This window comes from Gekko japonicus, unplaced genomic scaffold (genome assembly GCF_001447785.1).
Source record: "Gekko japonicus isolate JY-2015 unplaced genomic scaffold, Gekko_japonicus_V1.1 scaffold4184, whole genome shotgun sequence".
NCBI lineage: Eukaryota > Metazoa > Chordata > Lepidosauria > Squamata > Gekkonidae > Gekko > Gekko japonicus.
In genome coordinates, this window is record NW_015171626.1 from 53840 (window position 1) to 74513 (window position 20674).

The 20674-nt window shown below is 45.8% G+C and overlaps 1 protein-coding gene across 1 annotated transcript in view; it reads right to left on the minus strand.

Moving 5' to 3' along the window:
- The window catches only part of LOC107117794 (serpin B6-like), a 25214-nt gene extending 4540 nt beyond the window's left edge, over positions 1–20674 (minus strand). The window contains exons 1-5 of the mRNA XM_015419960.1: positions 20538–20674; positions 9013–9190; positions 6828–6965; positions 4000–4117; positions 3704–3846 (exon numbers count right to left, since the gene is read on the minus strand). Of these exons, the coding sequence (XP_015275446.1) occupies positions 3704–3846; positions 4000–4117; positions 6828–6965; positions 9013–9180 (567 nt within the window). The 5' untranslated portion in view covers positions 9181–9190; positions 20538–20674. The remainder of the gene's footprint in view (positions 1–3703; positions 3847–3999; positions 4118–6827; positions 6966–9012; positions 9191–20537) is intronic.

The following is a 20674-nucleotide window of genomic DNA, read 5'->3' on the forward strand; positions in this document are numbered from 1 at the left end:
GTGTTCGCAGAGCGTCTCCTGCGCACGCGCAGGAGACACTCTTGCACTTTCGGGGGGATTTTAACATCCCCCCGAATTTTTTAAAAACTTTTTTAATTTTGTGCACACGTGGGGACTAGCCCACGTGTGCACAAACCTCCCCCAGCCCCCCAGCTGCCCCCTCCGTGCTGATTTAAGTATCCGCACGGAGGGGGCAAGTTGGGAATTAGATATATAGATTAGAATGTTTCATGGAGGTCAGATCTTTTCCTCGGCCTTCTCTCTCATGATAGAACCGCACCGAGTGAGGAGTTTTATACAAGTGAAGCTCATAAATACTTGACGGATTGTGATCAGTGTTATCACTGAGATTTTAACATCCCCCCGAATTTTTTAAAAACTTTTTTAATTTTGTGCACACGTGGGGACTAGCCCACGTGTGCACAAACCTCCCCCAGCCCCCCAGCTGCCCCCTCCGTGCTGATTTAAGTATCCGCACGGAGGGGGCAAGTTGGGAATTAGATATATAGATTAGAATGTTTCATGGAGGTCAGATCTTTTCCTCGGCCTTCTCTCTCATGATAGAACCGCACTGAGTGAGGAGTTTTATACAAGTGAAGCTCATAAATACTTGACGGATTGTGATCAGTGTTATCACTGAGAATCCAAAACAAACAGCCGGTGCCTTTTACCGGCAGCTCTGCCTGCCAAAATCAGCACATCTGTCTTCTGTTAAGAGACACGGGAACCAGCGAAGGAGTTGCCAACCCAATTTGGGATGATAAATAAAAATCATTAAGTTTGATGACTTATTTATTTATTCAATTTCTATACCGCTCAATCCTGGAGGCTCTGAGCGGTTTACATAGGCATATTATACTTCCTAGCTAGGGCCGCAATGTATATGGGGGAGGTGAGTGCCTACCAGGCACCCTGCCGGCTTGTTCTTTCTTCTTCCTGCGTCTTCGTGGTGGGTTCTATCTCGGCGCGGCTCCGTGGCGGCTCCTTCTGGGCTAGTTCCATAGTCCGCGACTGTGCGACAACTGCTGCACCGGCCTCTGTCCGATTGGCTCCGGCCGTGCTGCGTCGCTGCGTCTCTGGACCAGTCCCCGCCCGGAACGTCTGCAGCTTGATGTTGGTTTCACCGCCATGTTCTTTTTGCCGGATTGCCGCTGTCATCTGCCGCCACCACAGTTCCTCCTCGCCGCTACTGCGCCGGAAGGCGGGTGCCCCCCTGCACCTAAGGCTAGGCTTTCGAACCACTGGGTAGGCGGGAGCTAGAACATGGGCCAGGAGCTCACCCCGACCGCGGTGGGACTCGAACAGCCTAAGGCAGTTGATGGATTACCTTTGCAGGCATTTTACTGCCTGCGCCACCGCTCCTTAGCTTGATCACAATCCATGATTCACGCTCAGTGTCTGGAAGTGGGCTACTCACAATGACTCCTGGGTATAACAGGTGCATGAACACTCAACACCATGATGTCTTGGCATCACAAGACCAAGCCGCTCTGGAAGGTGCACAACTTTTGAACCCAAGCATGTTTCTACAGGAGAGTTTAACCACCCTTCGCTCGCACACGGCATTGTTTTATTGCAGTAATCTCTTACGAAATCCCGGACTATGCGCCTTCCATGAGTCAATACTGTTCTGTAGATATTATTAATTATATTTGTGTTACTAAGTATATCTGCCCACAGCCTTCCCTTCCCTGTCAATTATTAACTGCAGCAAAAGCAAAGTATATAAACTATTTGCCAAAAAAAAAAAACTCTCACAGCTTCTCTCAGAAATTCACATGAAGAAGAAGCGATTGGATTTATACCCCACCCTTCACTACCCAAGGGAGTCTCAGAGCGGCTTACAAACTCCTTTCCCTTCCCCTCCCCACAACAGACACCCTGTGAGGTAGGCGGGGCTGAGAGAGCTCTTGACAGAAACTGCTCTTTTTTCAAGAAGAAGAAGAAGAAGAGAAGAATAGATTGGATTTATACCCCGCCCTTCACTACCCAAAGGTGTCTCAGAGCGGCTTACAAACTCCTTTCCCTTCCCCTGCCCACAACGGACACCCTGTGAGGTAGGTGGGGCCGAGAGAGCTCTTGACAGAAACTGCTCTTTTTTCAAGAAGAAGAAGAAGAAGAGAAGAATAGATTGGATTTATACCCCGCCCTTCACTACCCAAAGGTGTCTCAGAGCGGCTTACAAACTCCTTTCCCTTCCCCTGCCCACAACGGACACCCTGTGAGGTAGGTGGGGCCGAGAGAGTTCTTGACAGAAACTGCTCTTTTTTCAAGAAGAAGAAGAAGAAGAGAAGAATAGATTGGATTTATACCCCACCCTTCACTACCCAAAGGTGTCTCAGAGCAGCTTACAAACTCCTTTCCCTTCCCCCTCCCCACAACAGACACCCTGTGAGGTCGGTGGGGCTGACAGAGCTCTTGACAGAAACTGCTCTTTTTTCAAGAAGAAGAAGAGACTGGATTTATACTCCGCCCTTCACTACCCAAAGGAGTCTCAGAGCGGCTTACAAACTCCTTTCCCTTCCCCCTCCCCACAACAGACACCCTGTGAGGTCGGTGGGGCTGACAGAGCTCTTGACAGAAACTGCTCTTTTTCAAGAACAGCTCTTATCAGAACTATGGCTTGCCCAAGGTCATCCAGCAGGTGCAAGTGGAGGAGTGGGGAATCAAACCCGGTTCACCCAAATTAGAGTCCACGCACTTAACCACTCCACCAAACTGGCTCTCATGGGAGAGTTTGAGAACTAGGAGGAGCAAATATCACCCTCATACAGGAAGGAAGGGCCTGACCTGGATAGTCCAAGCTAGCCTGACCTTATCAGATCTTGAAAGCTAAGCAGGGTCAGCCCTGGTTAGTATTTGGATGGGAGACCTCCAAGGAAGTCCACGGTCGCTATGCAAAGGCAGGCAATGGCAAACCACTTCTGAAGTCTCTTGCCTTGAAAACTGCATGGTGTTGCCGTAAGTCAGCCGCAACTTGATGGCAAAAAAGGTAAGGAAAAAGATCTAGAAACTCAAAGCCTGCAAGTTCCTCTTCTGCACTGAAGCACAGCTGTTCTAGGGCCCCGGTCACACGGCAAAGTTGCTGCAGGAGAGGCACGGGAGTGCAGCGGATTTTCCGGGCGCGATCTCACCCCAACATCTGGGAAGCGCAGTGCTCCCGTGGCGAACCCGCGGGTCCCCGCCGAAGGTGCGGAGTTAAGAACTAGTACCTACGAGGTACTAGTTTCCAGAAACCGAGGGCCAAGGGCGGGCGTCTGATCGCGTTCCCGGTGGACTTACGTGGCATCCGGCGCCTGCCACTGTTCGTCTCTGTAGCTTGCGCAACAGCGCATGCGCACAAAGAGCGATTGCCAGTGCGATCGCGCGGCACAGCTTCTGTGCCGCGCTGCAGGATACCCGTCTAATCGGCATTTCCCCCGAACCACGGGACCTCGACGTGTGCTTAGGCAGCCACGGGTTAGTTTCCTCCGGGGCATTTAGCCACGCCTCCCCCCTGCGATATCCGGCCCGTGTGACGGGGGCCTAAGTTGATTTCCTGCTGTTGCTTTAATTAGCTATTTGGCATTAACAGGATTTGGTTGCAAAGTGGTCTTTTGGGGAATGAACGAGACAGAAGAGAAGAGCTTTCTATTAGCTGGAATGGGCCTATGATGATCCTTATGAGAAAAGGATGTTCTGTAGAACATGTTTGGTCTCCTACCTTGTTAATTCTGAATGGCCTTTCCTTTGTGTGATCCTGGAGGAACTGGTTTGCCCAGTTTCCCTTGAAGTAGATGGCATTCACCAAGACCAGCTTGGTCAGAGAGTCAACTAATCCATCAGGGAGCAGGTTTTTGATTTTACCTTTAAGAGAGATTAAACTGCTATTAAATTCCCCATTTTTAAAAAACAAACAAACAAACCAGTAATACTGTAAACCTCTACCAAAAACAGAACATTTCTAGGAGGTCAGCTTTATTTTTAAAAGCAAATATGGAAATAAAGCGAATTACTCACCTGCTGTCTTTTCTTCTACCCAGGAATTTATGTGTCTTCTAGAATCATCTGGTTTTGCAACAAAGTTAAGTCTCTCTAAACCTGCGTGGTAAAACTTCTCACATGCATCTGTAAAAGTCTTAAAACAAGCAGAGCTCTTTTAGTGCCAGAATGCTTTAGAAGATGAACCTAACCTCATAAGAACATAAGAGAAGCCATGTTGGATCAGGCCAATGGCCCATCCAGTTGTCACAGTGACCAAAACCCAGGTACCATCAGGAGGTCCACCAGCAGGGCTAGAACTCCAGAAGCCCTCCCACTCTTGCCTCCCAAGCACCAAGCAGACAGAGCATCACTGCCCCAGACAGAGTGTTCCATCTATACCTTGTGGTCCCAGCTACACCTTGTCACTAGAGTTCAGGTCACAAAAAACAACAGCAGGATTTTTATTCCACCCGCAGTACCAAAAGGTCTAAAAAGTTACTGGCATTCTTAATTTATTGCTGCAGATATAAACCAGCAAGCTGACTTACTAGCATGGTTCAGATGTATTTATTTCTTATTTATAGTCCATCCTACTCGCTGGGACTCAAGGTGGATTACACAAAGTGAGTCCATACAACCAACAAGATGGGACATTCAATAAACAATGAAATAGGATTTGGGCTGCAGACCCAACCAGAAGTCTAAGAAACGGAACTGAAGCAAAGCATAAGTTTTAACATGACACATTAAATGATGGAAAACCCCACAACCCACAGCAAACTATGCACAGTAGTACAGACCACAACCTCTGCTCCCTCTAGGCTGTGGAGTCTTGTAAGCAAAAATTCTACTTTGTGAGCTACTGGCACTAAAGCTGTGAGTGAGCGATTTGGCTGCTGCATACATCAGTTTGCTCTGGAGCCCTCCTTCCTGAGCGAAGACAAAAGTGTGTGAGCCAGAAGCTAAAAGCCTGTGAGCTAGCTCACACTGACTCAGCTTAGGGGGAACACTGACCACAGTCCCTAATGATTCATACAAGTAACTGTGTGAATCATTTGTACAGTGCCTACCCTACTGCCTGTGCAGAAAAGCCGTCTTGAATGCTTCATAGTTTGCAGAAAGCCAGGAGAGCAAGAGCCTTCCTGACCTCCTCAGGCAGGACATTTCACAAGGTGGGGGGCCACCACGGAGAAGACACGTGTGTGGGCAGCTGTTGATTTTGCCCACTTGTAAGTGGGGAATAGCGGAAGGCCTTGCTTGGATGACTGAAGAGCACAGGGGGAGAAACAGTCTCGCAGATATGAGGGTCCAAGCCCGTGACAGCCAATATTTTATTTATTTATTTAAATTTATAACCCGCCCTCCCCGCAAATGGGGCGGCGTACAGATGGGGCCAACGCCCAATACATAAAACATTAAAACTGCATTTTAAAAACATTCAGTACAACATAAGTGCTCTCCACAACAAGTAACAAGGGAACAGATGACGTCACCAGGATGGTATCCTTAGTGGCCACAGCTCCACGCAGTACCACCATTTTCCTGCTCACGGCGAGTTGGTAATAAGGGCTAGGACAGATAGTAATAGTCGTAGACAGATGGCAACAGTCGGGGCGGCTCCTACTCAAACGCCTGGCGGAAGAGCTCCGTCTTGCAGGCCCTGCGGAACTGTGCAAGGTCCTGCAGGGCCCGGATCTCCTCTGGGAGCTCATTCCACCTGGTAGGAGCCGCCACCGAAAAGCCCTAGCCCTAGTCGTCGCTAGTCTGGCCTCTGTGGTACCTGGAACCACCAGGAGATGTTTAGACCCGGACCGTAGTGTTCGTTGGGGAACACTTAATTTAAAAAAATTAAGACCAGTAACTGATGGGCAGCCAGTGGAGTCCCTGTAGAAAAGGAGTAATGTGCATGCTCTGTGTAATAAGAAACCATGGTTTAATTAAACTAACTGAAAAGTACGCAGTCAGAGAGTGATTTCAGCAAAGCGTACTTTATTCGATCAGGAACAAGACGACCTGGGCCGGCTCGGGGGCCGGCTTATATCCCCCGAGAAACCGCCACCCAAAACACACCCCTACTACCTAATAAGTTATTTACAGTGGCCGAGAGTCCCATAGGCTCGCGGCCGGGAACCTAGCCACCTGATTGGGGCAGGCTAGGATCCGCATAGTCCATTGTCTCTCTGAGCGAAGCGCGACATTTGGGTCTGACCACGTGGAGCCCAAGCCGGCCACGCGGTCTGGACTGGATACGTTACACTAACCACAGTTAATCGTGCATCTAAACCCATGCCGACACACTATATTTCTCTTTGCATTAGAACTAGATTGTGTGCGTGTGATGGACAGATTAGGTTCTTCCTCCCCCGAAGAGTGAAGAATGGGAGCTGATGGACTATTAGGAAGAGAGACAGTTGGAAAAGAGCAGTTAAGGGAGTTGAAGACCAGAGTAAGGAAGTTGAGAGTGGGTCTGGCTCAGTGAAACTGTGGAGAAAGAGCTACTTAAAGCTAACAGGGGGAGAGTCAATCGTAACAAAAGATTCCAAATGCTGGAACAGGGAAGCGGTACAAATTTTCAATGGGAAAGAAAATTTGTAACCTCTACCTGACTTCTTCAGTGTTCAAACCTTAAATAAAAGTTAACTCCTTGTTTGTTTAACCCTGTGGGCTGGTTGTCTTGGTGACCGAAAAACACACACACAAGCTAAGATCTTGGTCTATACGTATTTTCACTCCGGGATTAAAGAAAGGGTGAAGTTGCAGTCTTGATGAGGGACAAAAGAATGTAACTCAACACGTTCTTCTGGTGAGCAGGACCCGCATTCAGAAGCCATTCTCCCATCGTGCAGACAGAAAGCAAAACTTACTGTGAGGAAGTCGTACGTTGCTTCTCCATAAAGCCTGTTGGCCAATCTAAGTAAGTATTTGGTGCCCGGTTTGTTGATTTCAGAAATCAGTTGCTGGTGTCCCTGGTGGATCTCTTCAGTTTTGTCCACAGACAGCACCTACAGGGTGATGATATTATTATTATTTGAGTGGTTACATTTTCAACTGATACCTTTGGATTGTCAATACCGGTCCAAGGAGGACATTGTTTACAAAACCTTAAGGATAAAGAAAAGCTCAGGATCTTCCAGCAAGCCAGGTGGACACAGACCAAATACCTGATTAAATACAGTCTTTCCAGCTTTATTTACTTTTGTTCCAGTAGTTGCAGTTCAAAACAGACGAGATTTGTTAGTGACAATGATAAAGAGGCAAGAGTATACCCCAGGCCCTGTTCCAGCCTTTGTAAGACATGTAGCGCTGAAGAGTTTAGAAGGGAAGCCATCGCCTAAGGACCAATCGTTTACAACAACATCACAAATGCAGCATTGCCTGCCCACTTCCACCATTTATAGTTCTTTGATTTCCATTTTGTAAAAGGAAACAGCGTTTACTGTATAGATTTATATATCAGTCAGCTTAAGGGGTATCTAAAAAAGCGGTTAATCAACAAGTTGTGTGCTACACAGGGATACAAAAGTTCAAATAGTGGAGGCTAATAAATGCAGGCATTCCATTTTGATGGGAATAAGAGTTTGTTCCCTTTGTGGCCAACAACAAATCAAAATCCGGCACTATTGGTCCAAGTTAGACACACGGTGAAAGATTGGACTTTGGCTGATGGCTTCCTTCACAGCAAAGCTTCCAGCCACCATTCTGAAAATATGACTTTGGTTTAAACTTCTACCACAGGGTGTTCCAGCTGTTTTTGTTGGTGCGTGGAAGCGATATTAGATGGCCATACAGAACGGACTTTCTGCTGCTCCGTATCACAGGATATTTTGCTTTTCTCCCCTTTAGACTGAGATTTTTCATCCAGGGTGACCCGAAGTACCTGGTAGAAAATGGTTAATACAAAGTATTGGGGGGGGGGGGGGACCAAAAAAAAAAAACAAATCCTCCTAATTTTTAGAAAATCTTAATGCCCCCTATTGTAATTCTAATTTGTAGATGTTTTATTTCCATTACTTTTATCTTCTGAAACGAGATAATCTTCACAACAGGTTATCCATTCTGTCTAAATATACTATTAAGAATTCCACCTAAATATAGCATTCAGCAACAATGTACATTTTTTTTTCTTACATGTTTTTAGCTAACATTTACTATACAGGTCTCCAAGAATTTCTACCGCAAGCTCATACTTCTAGACAATGCAAGTCATCTCGGACTCAACAGCAAAATGTGTGCGGGTGCATGCCATTTTCAAACAAGGTCCATGTTCTTCTGTTTAATGGTACCTTGGAGAGTGCCATTTCTGTTCTGCTACTGTCTGAGCTGATCCCACAATGCATCTGAAGTTCGATTCTGGGCAGTATTAATCCAGGTGAACAAACTCTGATGAGCAACCTGCTTGCCCAGAGCTCAGGAGACTGGGAAGCCAAGTTGACCACAGAACCGTACAACTAACAGAACAGAAAAGGTTCAAGATTCACTGCATGGGCATACATTTCAGCCTTATTCCATGTGCTCCAAGTAAAGGATCCCTCCAGCTACAGGGTTCTCTGGATGTGGGATTAAAAACACTGTCTGTCTATAGTATTGTAAAATTCTGTGTGTGTGTGTGTGTGTGTGTGTGTGTGTGTGTGTGTGTGTAAAATCTAGGGGCAAACACCTGGCAGGATGGGATACAAGCATGCAGTTTGGGGCAACCCAAGTTCTTTGCAAGCCTAGCCTACATAGGGGTCACAAGTCAAATTCAAGAATGCAACATTATCTCCACCGTAGCCAGCCACGGCTTGAATTTATGCAAGATACGAACATTCCCCCAAGGAACTAACAGGCCCAAAGCTGAGACATTCAAAACATCCTCTGGTCCGGCTCTCGTCAGAATTTCAGATCATTCTGTCCTAAACTTGCTTATTCGAAATAAAATGAGATTTACTAGAGATTGGGGAGGCAGTTTTAGGTGCACACTATGCCCCTAACATCACAGCTTGGCCATTTAAAAGGAGAAAGCACTAACTGCAACCTTTCTTTTCCTTAATAGCACTTGTCTGGACTTACCTTTGACATCTGGGCTGCAGTATTGCCTTCTGCACCCAGAAGGACCATTGCCAGAGCAGAAGTAATGCTCATTGGGGAAAAAAACAAGTTCTTTTTAGGATCATCTTCACTCAGCTTCTTGTAAAGGTCAAGGGCAAAGGCAGTATTGGCTGCAGCGACACAGTCCATGTTGCAGAACCTACAAAAGAAAGCACAGACGTCAGTTCTGGGACAACTTCAGCAAATGATTTGGTTGTCTGAATTTCACCCCTCTGCCAATAAAGGCCCATCAGCCCATGGTTTCCATCACTCAAATGTTTGCCAAAATGTCTTCTCATGTGGGAAAAGCTACAGCCCTAAGCAGAGAACCCGAGGCAGGGACCATTCTGGGAAAACCGTGGCACACATTGATCTGTTAAAGCACCCAAAAGAGAAAAAAGAATACTGCAGCACTTTTAATTTTTTAAAATTTTAATCCACTTATATCCTGCCTTTCTCACCTAGGTAAAGGTTCCCTTGCTCGAAAGCCAGTCGAGTCCCACTCTAGGATTGCAGTGCTCATCTCCGTTTCCAAGCCGAAGAGCCAGCGCTGTCCGAAGATGTTTCCGTGGTCATGTGGCCGGCATGACTAAACACCAAGGCGCACGGAACGCTGTTACCTTCCCACCGAAGTGGTACCTATTTATCTATTTGCAATTTCTTGCTTTCGAACTGCTGCATTGGCAGGAGCTGGAACTAGAGACGGGGGCTCACTCCGTCATGTGGCAACTTGGGTCTCGAACTGCTGAACTACTGACCTTCCACAGCCTGCAGTTCAGAGTCTTAACCACTTGAGCCACCGCAGCTCCCTTTCTCCCCTATGGGGGACCTAAAGTGACTTATATCATTCTCCTCCCCATCATTTTATCCTCCCAACCACCCCGTGAGGCAGGTTAGGCTGAGAGAGTGTGCTGGCCGAAGGTCACCCAGTGAGCTGGGCCTCCTGCATACTAGTCTGACCCTCTTAAACCACTACATCACACTAGCCGATCAATCTTCCCTGAAACTGTGCAAACGTTTTAATGGACTGCTTGGTAAGGAGTTGTCAGTAACGTCCCATTCACTGATGTATGTTTTTTGTGTACTGCAACGGCACATGTAGGCTTGCCAGCCCCCCGGGGTGGGCGGGGGATGACCCGCTTTGGTGGGCTCGGCCCTTCTGCTAGCCAGCTGGTGGTCAGGGGAAACCCCACCCCCAAAAAAGACATCTCTCGGTGACATCATCGATGTGATGTTGTCACTTCTGGAAGTGACATCTTCAAGTCGGCAATGTCGGGGGCGATGCTCTACTTTGGGGGGCAAAATTCATTTTAGCCATAGAGTTTTGCCCCAAAAAGTAGAGCCTTGCCCTGACGTCACTTCTGGAAGTGACGTCATCATGTTGACAACATCCCCGCCCACACGCGGAATGCCCCCGAAATCACCCCGCCAGCAGCAGGTAAGGAGTACCTGGCAACCTTATACACAAGTTCAGTTATGTTAGGAAAAACTGGGCATGTCTTGATATGTATAAGCAAGATTGCTTGTAAATGAATGGATAGACTAATCTCCTGCAGTAATCACTCTCTTACACATTCACACTTGTTAGAATGGTGCTATTGTTACAAATAAATACATGCATTTTTACAGACAGAGTTTGCATAGCTGCGGTGGCTCAAGTGGTTAAGACGCTGAACTGCAGGCTGTGGAAGGTCAGTAGTTCAGCAGTTCGAGACCCGGATGCCGCATGACGGAGTGAGCTCCCGTCTCTTGTTCCAGCTCCTGCCAACCTAGCAGTTTGAAAGCAAGAAATTGCAAGTAGATAAATAGGTACCACTTTGGTGGGAAGGTAACAGCGTTCTGTGCGCCTTGGTGTTTAGTCATGCCGGCCACATGACCACGGAAACGTCGTCAGACAGCGCTGGCTCTTCGGCTTGGAAACGGATATGAGCACTGCATCCCTAGAGTGTGTGTGTGTGTGTGTGTGTATATATATATATATACACACACACACACACATATATATATATATATACACATATATATATACACACACACATATATATATATACACACACACACACACATATATATATATACACACACACACATACATACATATATATATATAGAGAGAGAGAGAGAGAGAGAGTGTTTTAATTGTTGGCCCTCTACTCTGTTTGACTTACCTTTTTCAGGTTCTTGATCCTAGATTTCAGGGTTACATTTGTTTCCCTTTCTTTGTTCGTAGTGCAAAGGGAAGAGTTCACCATACATTCACTGTGGAACAAGTTTGATTTGGGACTACAGCACGCTTGTGTGTCTAATAAAGTGGGCTCTAATCCACAACAAACCCATTCGTTCCTCATATTTCTTTAAGGCAGAGACAGCAATCAGCAGTCAGTCGTGTGCAAAAATTATTACGCTGGGTCCCGATATGCTCAGGAGACAGGCGGTTATAGAAATGTTTTGAACAAAAGAAACAAAACTTCAGGGGGAAATTAATGTACTCTCACTAATTGCTAGTACAACACAAACACACTAGTTTCTTGCACACCGTTAATCATTTCCCGAATTTTAAGGAAGGAGAAATATAAAGACATTCTATTAGGAGAAGTCTACTCCCACCCACATAACTGGAATTTTTTTAAAAAAATATTGCTAACTAGAACAACAACAGCAAAGGTCACGAAACCTAACAACGGTTGCACTTCCACTAGTGGCTATGGCAAAGAATGCCTGTAGTCATTCTTACTTCTCTCGCCTGCACTGCAGCCTGGGAATAAACCTCAAAGAATGGCACAGATACAGTGCAACAAACAAAAAAGGAGGGGAAGGGGAAAGAAAAAAGAAGGGGGGGGGAAGAAGGAAAACTCAACCCAAAAAGCTGCTATGAATCCACAAGGGTTAACCTGACACTAAATATAATACAAGTACAAAATTTATTCAGGTGTACACATTTTTAAAAAACTTAGACCCATTAAAAATATTCACATTCAGACATTCATTCCCTTTCATATTTAGAATTATTGGTGGACTATAATTGGCTTTACCTGAGGCCTATCTTATATAACAACAGTAAACATATAAATATATAAGGTAATTTTTATTCTTCATATAGTATTTTTCAATTAGTAGAAATATATATACATGGGAAACTATAATGAATTTTTCTTTGTTTCCTTTTCCCCTTGTTTCTTTCTGTAATAAATATTCAGGATACAATATTTGGCCTTATACTGCATATGTATTTAACATCTTATGTAAAAAAATTTTTTGAATGTATGTCAAGTTTGTATTTTGGATTGTGACCACTGAGGAAGGCCCCTAGGGGCCGAAACGCGTTTGGTTCAGTTGCACAGCACTAACCCATCTATGTATGAGTGTTGAGAAGTTTTTTATGTCTGAATGTGAATATTTTTAATGGGTCTAAGTTTTTTAAAAATGTGTACACCTGAATAAATTTTGTACCTGTATTATATTTAGTGTCAGGTTAACCCTTGTGGATTCATAACAGACACAGTGCAAACCAGTTTCCCGTTCAAGCTCTTTCCCATGTTACTGCAGCAAGCCCTAGTGCTTGCCACCTTGCAAACAAAGAGATGTGCATTCCTGAACACCTTGTCCTATAGGAGCATGCCTCCCCTTCACCCTTTGTGCATTTACTGCAGCAAGCACTAGTGAACTCCAGTGCAGTCTCTCTGACACATGGATTATGGAGTGGCTTTCGTCAATGACTACCTATTCCTTTTTATTTGGCAATTCCAGGAAAACTGCTTTCTAATACAATAGCGAATCTGAGTTTTACAAGCAATTAGAATATACACACATTTGTCCCAGGCAGTATTAAATAACTTACGCAGATAAGATCTACAGTGGTTTTCCAAATTGCCTGTAGTCAGACATTCTGGGATCTCTCTGTTCTTATGCTGAGGCTGGAATCTATGTTGCTCACACATATTTAACTTCAAAATATTCATTAATCCAAATCTGTCACCTCAGCTGAGCACATCCACGATGAAACCTTCCCTTTGCACCATTCTAACTTGTGTGAATGTGTAATGGGAGTGATTATTGCAAAAGATTAGTCTATCCATACTTATTTACTTTGCAATAGACAAGCAAATCTTGGCCAGAGATATGGAGGGACGCCCAGTTTCTCTAACATAACTGAACTTGTGCAGCGGTAGGACAAAAAACACACATACACTAGAGCCACTGGGAAAGTTGCTGACAACTCCTTGCCAAACAGTAAATTAAACTGTTTGCATAGCTTCAGGGGAAACCGATCGTGTATACTGTCCTGCGTCTGATTAAAAATCTACAGAAGTGAAAAGAATCTGTTCCCTAATGCGAATGGCTAACAGAGAATACCAGGGGAGGCCCTTTAGGGCAGGGGTGTCAAACATGTGTCCCGGGGGCTGGATCAGTACCCCGGAGGGCTTCTATCAGGCCCGCAGTGAAACTGGATGTCTTCTGCTTCTTCTTCCAGCTCTGCTGCTGCTGCGTCATCGTAAGTTTGCAGCTTACAGATACACACCTGAACAGCCTACTCAAGACTGCAACAGCACAGACATTTTGATGCAATAATTCAGAGCAAGAGGTGTCAGTTATCAGACGCTGTTAAATAAAGAAAATAATGCAAGAGTGCTAATGTTTTAAGTATGTTTTTAAGTTTTAAAAAAGCCATTTGTGTTTGTATCCTTTGTAAAGTTTATACCGCTGCTACCTGGCATTACATTTTATGACACATGTGGCCCGGCCCGACAAGGTCTCATTTATGTCACACACACACACACACACACACACTGCAGGACATCCACACTGGAACATTTTCTCGGCGCAGAGGTGGAAGGATGAGAAGCTCACCTGCTCAACACTTGTTAGGTGTGCAAGTGCAGAGACTAAGGAGGGTTGCCAGGGAGGAGACAAAATGGCAACTGAGCACATGTTTCTCTGAAACTACCTCATGCCACTTGAGAAACAGAAGTCTGGCAGGTGTTTCTTCTCAGGGCAAAGAGAAGCCAGACCTTCAGAAATGCTCCAGGCCGTGCCTCTTGGGATATAGCAATATCTTCCGTATAAAGAAGACGAAGAAGCTCCTGCGGAGGCCAGAAGACTGTAGCAAGCTAGACAACACTGTAGGGGGAGTGCGGCCTTTCTAAAGGGGCTTTTCCTCGTCTGTCTGCTTTATTTAATAGGGCAATCGTAAACAGAACTGCACTCTTCCAAACCCACTGGCTTAGACAAGTGTAACTCCATTCAGGATTGTACTGCCAAAGCAATTGTTCAGTCACATTTCCAATAGCCCAGGGGTGGCCAAACTTGAGTTCGGGAGCCTCATGCGGCTCTTTCACACAGCCTAATTTAATGTTACTAAAAAGCATATTTGCGTATTTTAAAAAAATTAAAATGTGTGTGTGATATTTGTTCACGTCTTGCAGCAAGGACACAGCTTAAGCCTTTGCTTACCCACCCAAGTTCCACATAGTCAAGAAACGCCCATACGTCTTGCTTCATTGGATTCTTATCAAGGGAGATGACTACAGCCAGGGCTTTTTTTGTAGAAAAAGCCCAGCAGGAACTCATTAGCATAATAGGCAACACTCAACAGCAGAAACCATTAGCAAATTAGGCCACACCCCGAACAGCACAGCTCATTAGCATATTAGGCCACACCCCACATGTTACCAGAAGTGTGGTCATCCAACCACACCCACCTTTTGCTTCTTATTCTGTTAACTCTGTTATCAAAACCCTGGGCTTTTTTTGTAGCAGGAACTTTGCATGTTAGGCAACACACCCCTAATGTAGCCAATCCTAATGAGTGTCTGCTGTTGGGTGTGGCCTATTATGCTAATGAGTTCCTGCTGGGCGTGGCCAACTTGGGAGCCAGCCGGAACTCCATTCCTGTGCGTTCCTGCCCAAAAATAGCCCTGACTACAGCCTAACCCTAAGCCATCAACTATTTGTCTCGGAAAGATAAACCTTTCTTTAAACACATGACAGAAATGGATCACAACAAATGCATATACAATCTACTTCGGGGTGCCAGTTCTGGGCTGGGAAATTTCTGGAGATTTGGGGGGTGGACCTTGGGGAGGCGCCTCATCAGGGTATAATGCCCCAGAATCCACTCTCCAAAGCAGCTTTTTTCTCCAGGGCAACTGACCCCTGTAGTCTGGAGATGAGCTGTAATAACAATCTCCAAGGTCCCTCCTGTGGGCTGGCAAACCTAGATCTACTAGGCTTTTCACATGCAGACCAATAAAAACTCACCATCAAAAAGTGAATCTGCTTTAATTTCAGGTCATCTGATTAAGTTAGTAGGGCTACTCAGGAGAGTTGGGCTGCGGTAGCTCTAGTAGTAAAGATGCTGAACTGCAGACCGGAAGGTCGGTAGTTCAGCAGTTCGAGACCCGAGTGTGCCGCATGACGGAGTGAGCTCCCGTCTCTGGTCCCAGCTCCTGCCAACCTAGCAGTTCGAAAGCAAGAAATTGCAAGTAGATAAATAGGTCCCCCTTTGGTGGGAAGGAAACAGTGTTCTGTGTGCCTCGGCGCCTAGTCATGCTGGCCACATGACCACAGAAACGTCTTCGGACAGTGCTGGCTCTTCGGCTTGGAAACGGAGATGAGCACCGTACCCTAGAGTCGGATTTGACTGGCTTTCGAGCAAGGGAAACCTTATCAATAAAGATATAGACCTTGAACTGAACCAGTATTTTCAAAAGCTGTGAAACATCCACTAAATGCCGAAATGAGCTTGGCAGGGTGTAGAACTCCACAATATGTCCACGTTGGTGTGGCAAACCCTTTAACTTGAAGAAGGAGCTGCGGTGGCTCAAGTGGTTAAGACGCTGAACTGCAGGCTGTGGAAGGTCAGTAGTTCAGCAGTTCGAGACCCGAGTGTGCCGCATGACGGAGTGAGCTCCCATCTCTAGTTCCAGCTCCTGCCAACCTAGCAGTTCGAAAGCAAGAAATTGCAAGTAGATAAATAGGTACCACTTCGGTGGGAAAGGAACAGCGTTCCGTGCGCCTTGGTGTCTAGTCATGCTGACCACAGAAATGTCTTTGGACAGCGCTGGCTCTTTGGTTTGCAAACGGAGAGGAGCACCACCTCCTTAGGGTTGGATTCGACTGGCTTTCGAGCAAGGGAAACCTTTACCTTTTACTACTCAGGAGAGCTAGTTGCAGATTTCGGCCATGACGCTTATTATAATTCTACAGGGTAAAACAAGATGGGATGTTTAAAATTTGGGTTCATTTTCATCCAAGCATTCATCTTACGTCTTTTTCACCTGCGCAAATAATATGCTTTGTAAATAAAACCACAAGCCTATCCATCGGAACATAGCCAAAAGGAGAAGGATTCTGCAAAAAAAAGGTTTCCTTTGAAGAGTCCATTTGTAGTCTCTGACACCAATTACAAATCATTCACGGAAGCTTGAAAATGGGAACACGGAATAGTGTGAAAAAGTTAAAACAGAAAACCAGCTGAGGTGGATATAAAAGTTAACTTACAAAACTGTCCAATTAAGTATGTTTATACTCGATATGAGGTTTATATTGGAGCCAGCAGGCCTCACAGTCCTATAATCACCATCACATCTGCATACGGGTAGTCCAGATTCAAAAAACGAATTAACATGTTTCTCTAGGCAGACACCTTTCCACCACAATGACTATTTCTCTATCAGCAACAGTTGCCATTCTGGAATTTTCTGGAAAATTCTAGTTCTAAGCATTCTTCAAACATCCTTCCTATACTAACACTTTGGCATCTTCTTGGTCACATGGCAGCCATTGCCTCTAACAAACTGCACTGGTTCACTAACACAAGCTTTCCCAAAAGGTAACTGAGTGGTTTAAGATTAGGGTCGGAAGGGGTCAAAATGTTACCTAGACCCCTTGTTTTCAAACTCTTCAGGTAACCTTCTGCTCGTAAGTATGTCTGCTGTGCACTTGTAGGCTTTGCAGCAGATTCTGATGACCGTTGTCAGGCAGTGACCTTCAGTCTATGGGTTGGGAGTGCCCCCTCTTTGATGGATGGGCAAAATCACAGAATCACAGAGTTGGAAGGGACCTCCAAGGTCATCTAGTCCAACCCCCTGCACAATGCAGGGCATTCACAAATACCTCCCCCCCACACACCAACAGGGATCACTGTTCCATGCCCAGATGACAAAAAACCTCCAGGATCCCTGGCCAAACTGGCCTGGAGAAAAATGGCTTCCTGACCCCAAAGTGGCAATCAGCATCTCCCAGGGCGTGTAAGAAAGGGCCACGAGAACTAAGCACTGAGGCCACCCTTCCTGCCCTCCCTCTCATGAGCTGCCCAAGTTCACAGAATCAGCATTGCTGCCAGGTGGCCAGCCAGCCTCTGTTTGAAAACCTCCAAGGAAGGAGAGCCCACCACCTCCCGAGGAAGCCAATATAATACCAATTAATATTAAAGCAGTACTTTGGCCACCAAATGAGAAGGGAGCACTCACTGGAGAAGACCCTGATGCTGGGAAAGATTGAAGGTCAAAAAAGACGGGGACGGCAAAGGATGAGATGGTTAGACAGTGTCATAGATGCAACGAACATGAAATTGAGCCAACTTCAGAGGACGGCGGAAGACAGGAGGGCCTGGCGAGATCTTGTCCATGGGGTCGCGAAGAGTCAGACTCAACTGTGCGACTGAACAACAACAACAAAAGAGTTACCATGCCAAGACTGCTCTGTAAATACTACGGCCGAACTGAATGTTTTCTGTACTTGGGGTTGGCAGGTCCAGTGAGGGGCAGGGACCCAGGGAAGACAGGGACCTCAGTGGGGCACAACGCCATAGAGTCCTCCCTCCAAAGTATCTGTTTTCTCCAGGGGAACTGATCTCTGTAGCCTGGAGATAAACTGTAATTCTGGGGGATCTCCAGCCCCAGAATAACATATTTTCTCCCTCTGTCTGGTCTCAGTTGCTATTCTGCATACCATCACAAATCACATGAAGGGCAGACTCTTCAAATCACTTATTCCAGAGTGCAGACACAACTCCTGTTTTAATAGAATGTTCCTGCAGAGGCTGAATATTATTATGGAAATGTGTGCCCACAAAAGCTTATACCCAGAACAAAACTTTGTTGGTCTTAAAGGTGCCACTGGCCCCAAACTTTGTTCTATAAACAAGGTAAATGAAACACATAAAATACGGCACCATTCCACTCAGGAATATCCAAGGAGATGCACAAAACTTGTTCTGTTCAGTTTAAAAGAATTTCACACGCACACACAATCACCACCACCACAATAACATATCCATTAAAATTTTTGTTTTTAAATACTTGGCCTGAAAATCTAAATACCAGGGTACATAAACTCACTATAGACGTTATGCTTGATGCGGCCAAAACAGCCATTGCATCGCACTGGAAGGAGAAAACAGCACCCAGTTTAGAAATATGGTACAAGAAACTTTAGAGTCACTACTTAATGGATGCGGTCTCTAACAAACTGAATTGCATGTCACAAAATCCCTCGAAATCTAATTTCACAGAAAAATGGTTCCCAGTGCTTGATCACCTGTCTCAAAAACAATTCATCACACCTGAATGGCCTCAGTACCACAAATGGATATAATATTAACGGAAGCCTAGTTCTATAAAATCTCACACTTATCTACTTCTTTCCTATCCTCTAGCTTTAAGATTTCCACTCAAATCTTTCAAATGGTATACTGTTCTACAGTAACAGTCAGTGTATGTCGATAAAATGTTTTTTGTCTCACCACTTCAATAGTTCAGAATAATTCCAAAATTTTTCATTTAAGTCTAAGATTTGTCTATTGCATATATACTGTCAAGATAGACTCTGTTCTGTACTGAGTGATGTATTGTAATTCAAGAAACATGTTATAACTCTGTAGGAGCTCAGTGCATGTTTGCAGGATGTTACTGTAACCACAAAGATTAGTTGTTAATTGTTAGAAATGTCAGAAATGTTAAAAATAAAAAACGTTATTATAAAAAAATAATACAGACAATGCATTGCAAGTTTCTGTTTCATCGTGATGTTTCTTTCCTCTGTAGGGCAATAAACCCACCCAAGTAGGATATACTATAAATTTCAACCTACTACTATGTAAGCCTGCCAGAATTGATTTGTGCGCCAGCCTTTTTCTCCTCGCTGAGAGGCGCACCTCTTCAGAGACAGATCTTTCTTGGAACGAGCAAAACCCCGAAACCTGGGTGGGGGGGGAGCCCTGGAAAGAGTTTTCAGTACTGGCTCTGCATCCAATCTGAGCTAGAAAACCCCAACTGGTTTTCCATGCTCCACCCTAAAGATCTGCAGCGGAGATGAGCTACTTTTCTGCACGAAGATCATTTCAGAGGGCTGATCCAGAGTAGAAGAGCTGGATTCAAAACCAGCAGCCGCTTAGAGACCAGCCGGACCTTTGAGGTAGGGGCTTTGGAAAATCAAAAGTTCATTTGGTCAGATACTATCTGACCATTTTGTTTGTCTCTGTGAAGCTACTGGCCTGAAACCTAGCCTTTCCGCTTGCAGAGACAGAACACTTTACTACCGGGGTTCCAGCGAAGCCTTTCCCAGCTTGAAGACTTTGGGAGAGGGGAAACCACACCGGCTTGCTTTCTGCTTGCCATGCCACTGTTACAAGTGAAAATGCACCAGCAGCTCTAGACACCACAAACAGTCTCTCAGCCCAGACACTAACAGACACTAATTGCTCCAGCCCAGAAGGAACAGCATGCTGCACAATTCGAGTTCCCAACCTCCAGGTGGCACCTGGAGACCTCCCACTCTTACACCTGATCTCCGGATGATCGATGTCAGTTCCCCTACAGAAAATGGTTGTTTTGGAGAAAGGACTCAACGACACTATGCCCTGTTGAGGGTCCCTCCCCAAGCTTCACCCCCCCCAAAAAAAACCCAGGTATTTCCCAAACTACAGCTAGCAACTCTAATTCCCAAACACGGATTTTCTCACATAAGACAGACCCAGGTGGGTCCAGCCAACGTGTTGGTCTGAAGCAACAGAACGAAGTTGGAGTCCAGTGGCGCCTCTGAGACCAAACAAGTTCAATTCTGGGTAGAAGCTTCCCCGGTGCATGCCTGTATCTGAAGAAGTGTGCCTGCACAGGAAAGCTTCTAACCTTGAATACAACTCTTGTTCAATGTTCCCTCTAAGCTATGGAGTCCTGTGAGCAAAAACTCTACTCTGTGAGCTACTGGCATTAAAGCTGTGAGCGAGCGATCTGGCTGCTGCATAAACTAGTTTGCTCTTCTGGAGCCCTCCTTCCTGAGCGAAGGCAAAAATGTGTGAGCCAGAGGCTAAAAAACTGTGAGCTGGCTCACACTCACTCCGCTTAGAGGGAACACAGTGCTCTTGTTGGTTTTAAAGGTGCCCCGCTGGACTCGAACTCTGTCCTCGCGTAAGGTGGAGCTGACTTCGTTCCCCCCAAAGGGCTAAAGCTTTCCCTAGACGCTTCCTCCGGGAAAACAAAGCGTCTCCAAGGTCGAGCACCACCTACCCCCACACGCAGGTCCCCCTCCGACAGAGTTACAAGGCTGGCTGTGCCGCAGGAGTCTCCGCGCAGCTCTGACCGCCGGGCTCGGGGCGGAAGGTAGCGGGGCCGGGGAATAAAAAGCAGCGCCTGGCCGCCGGTGA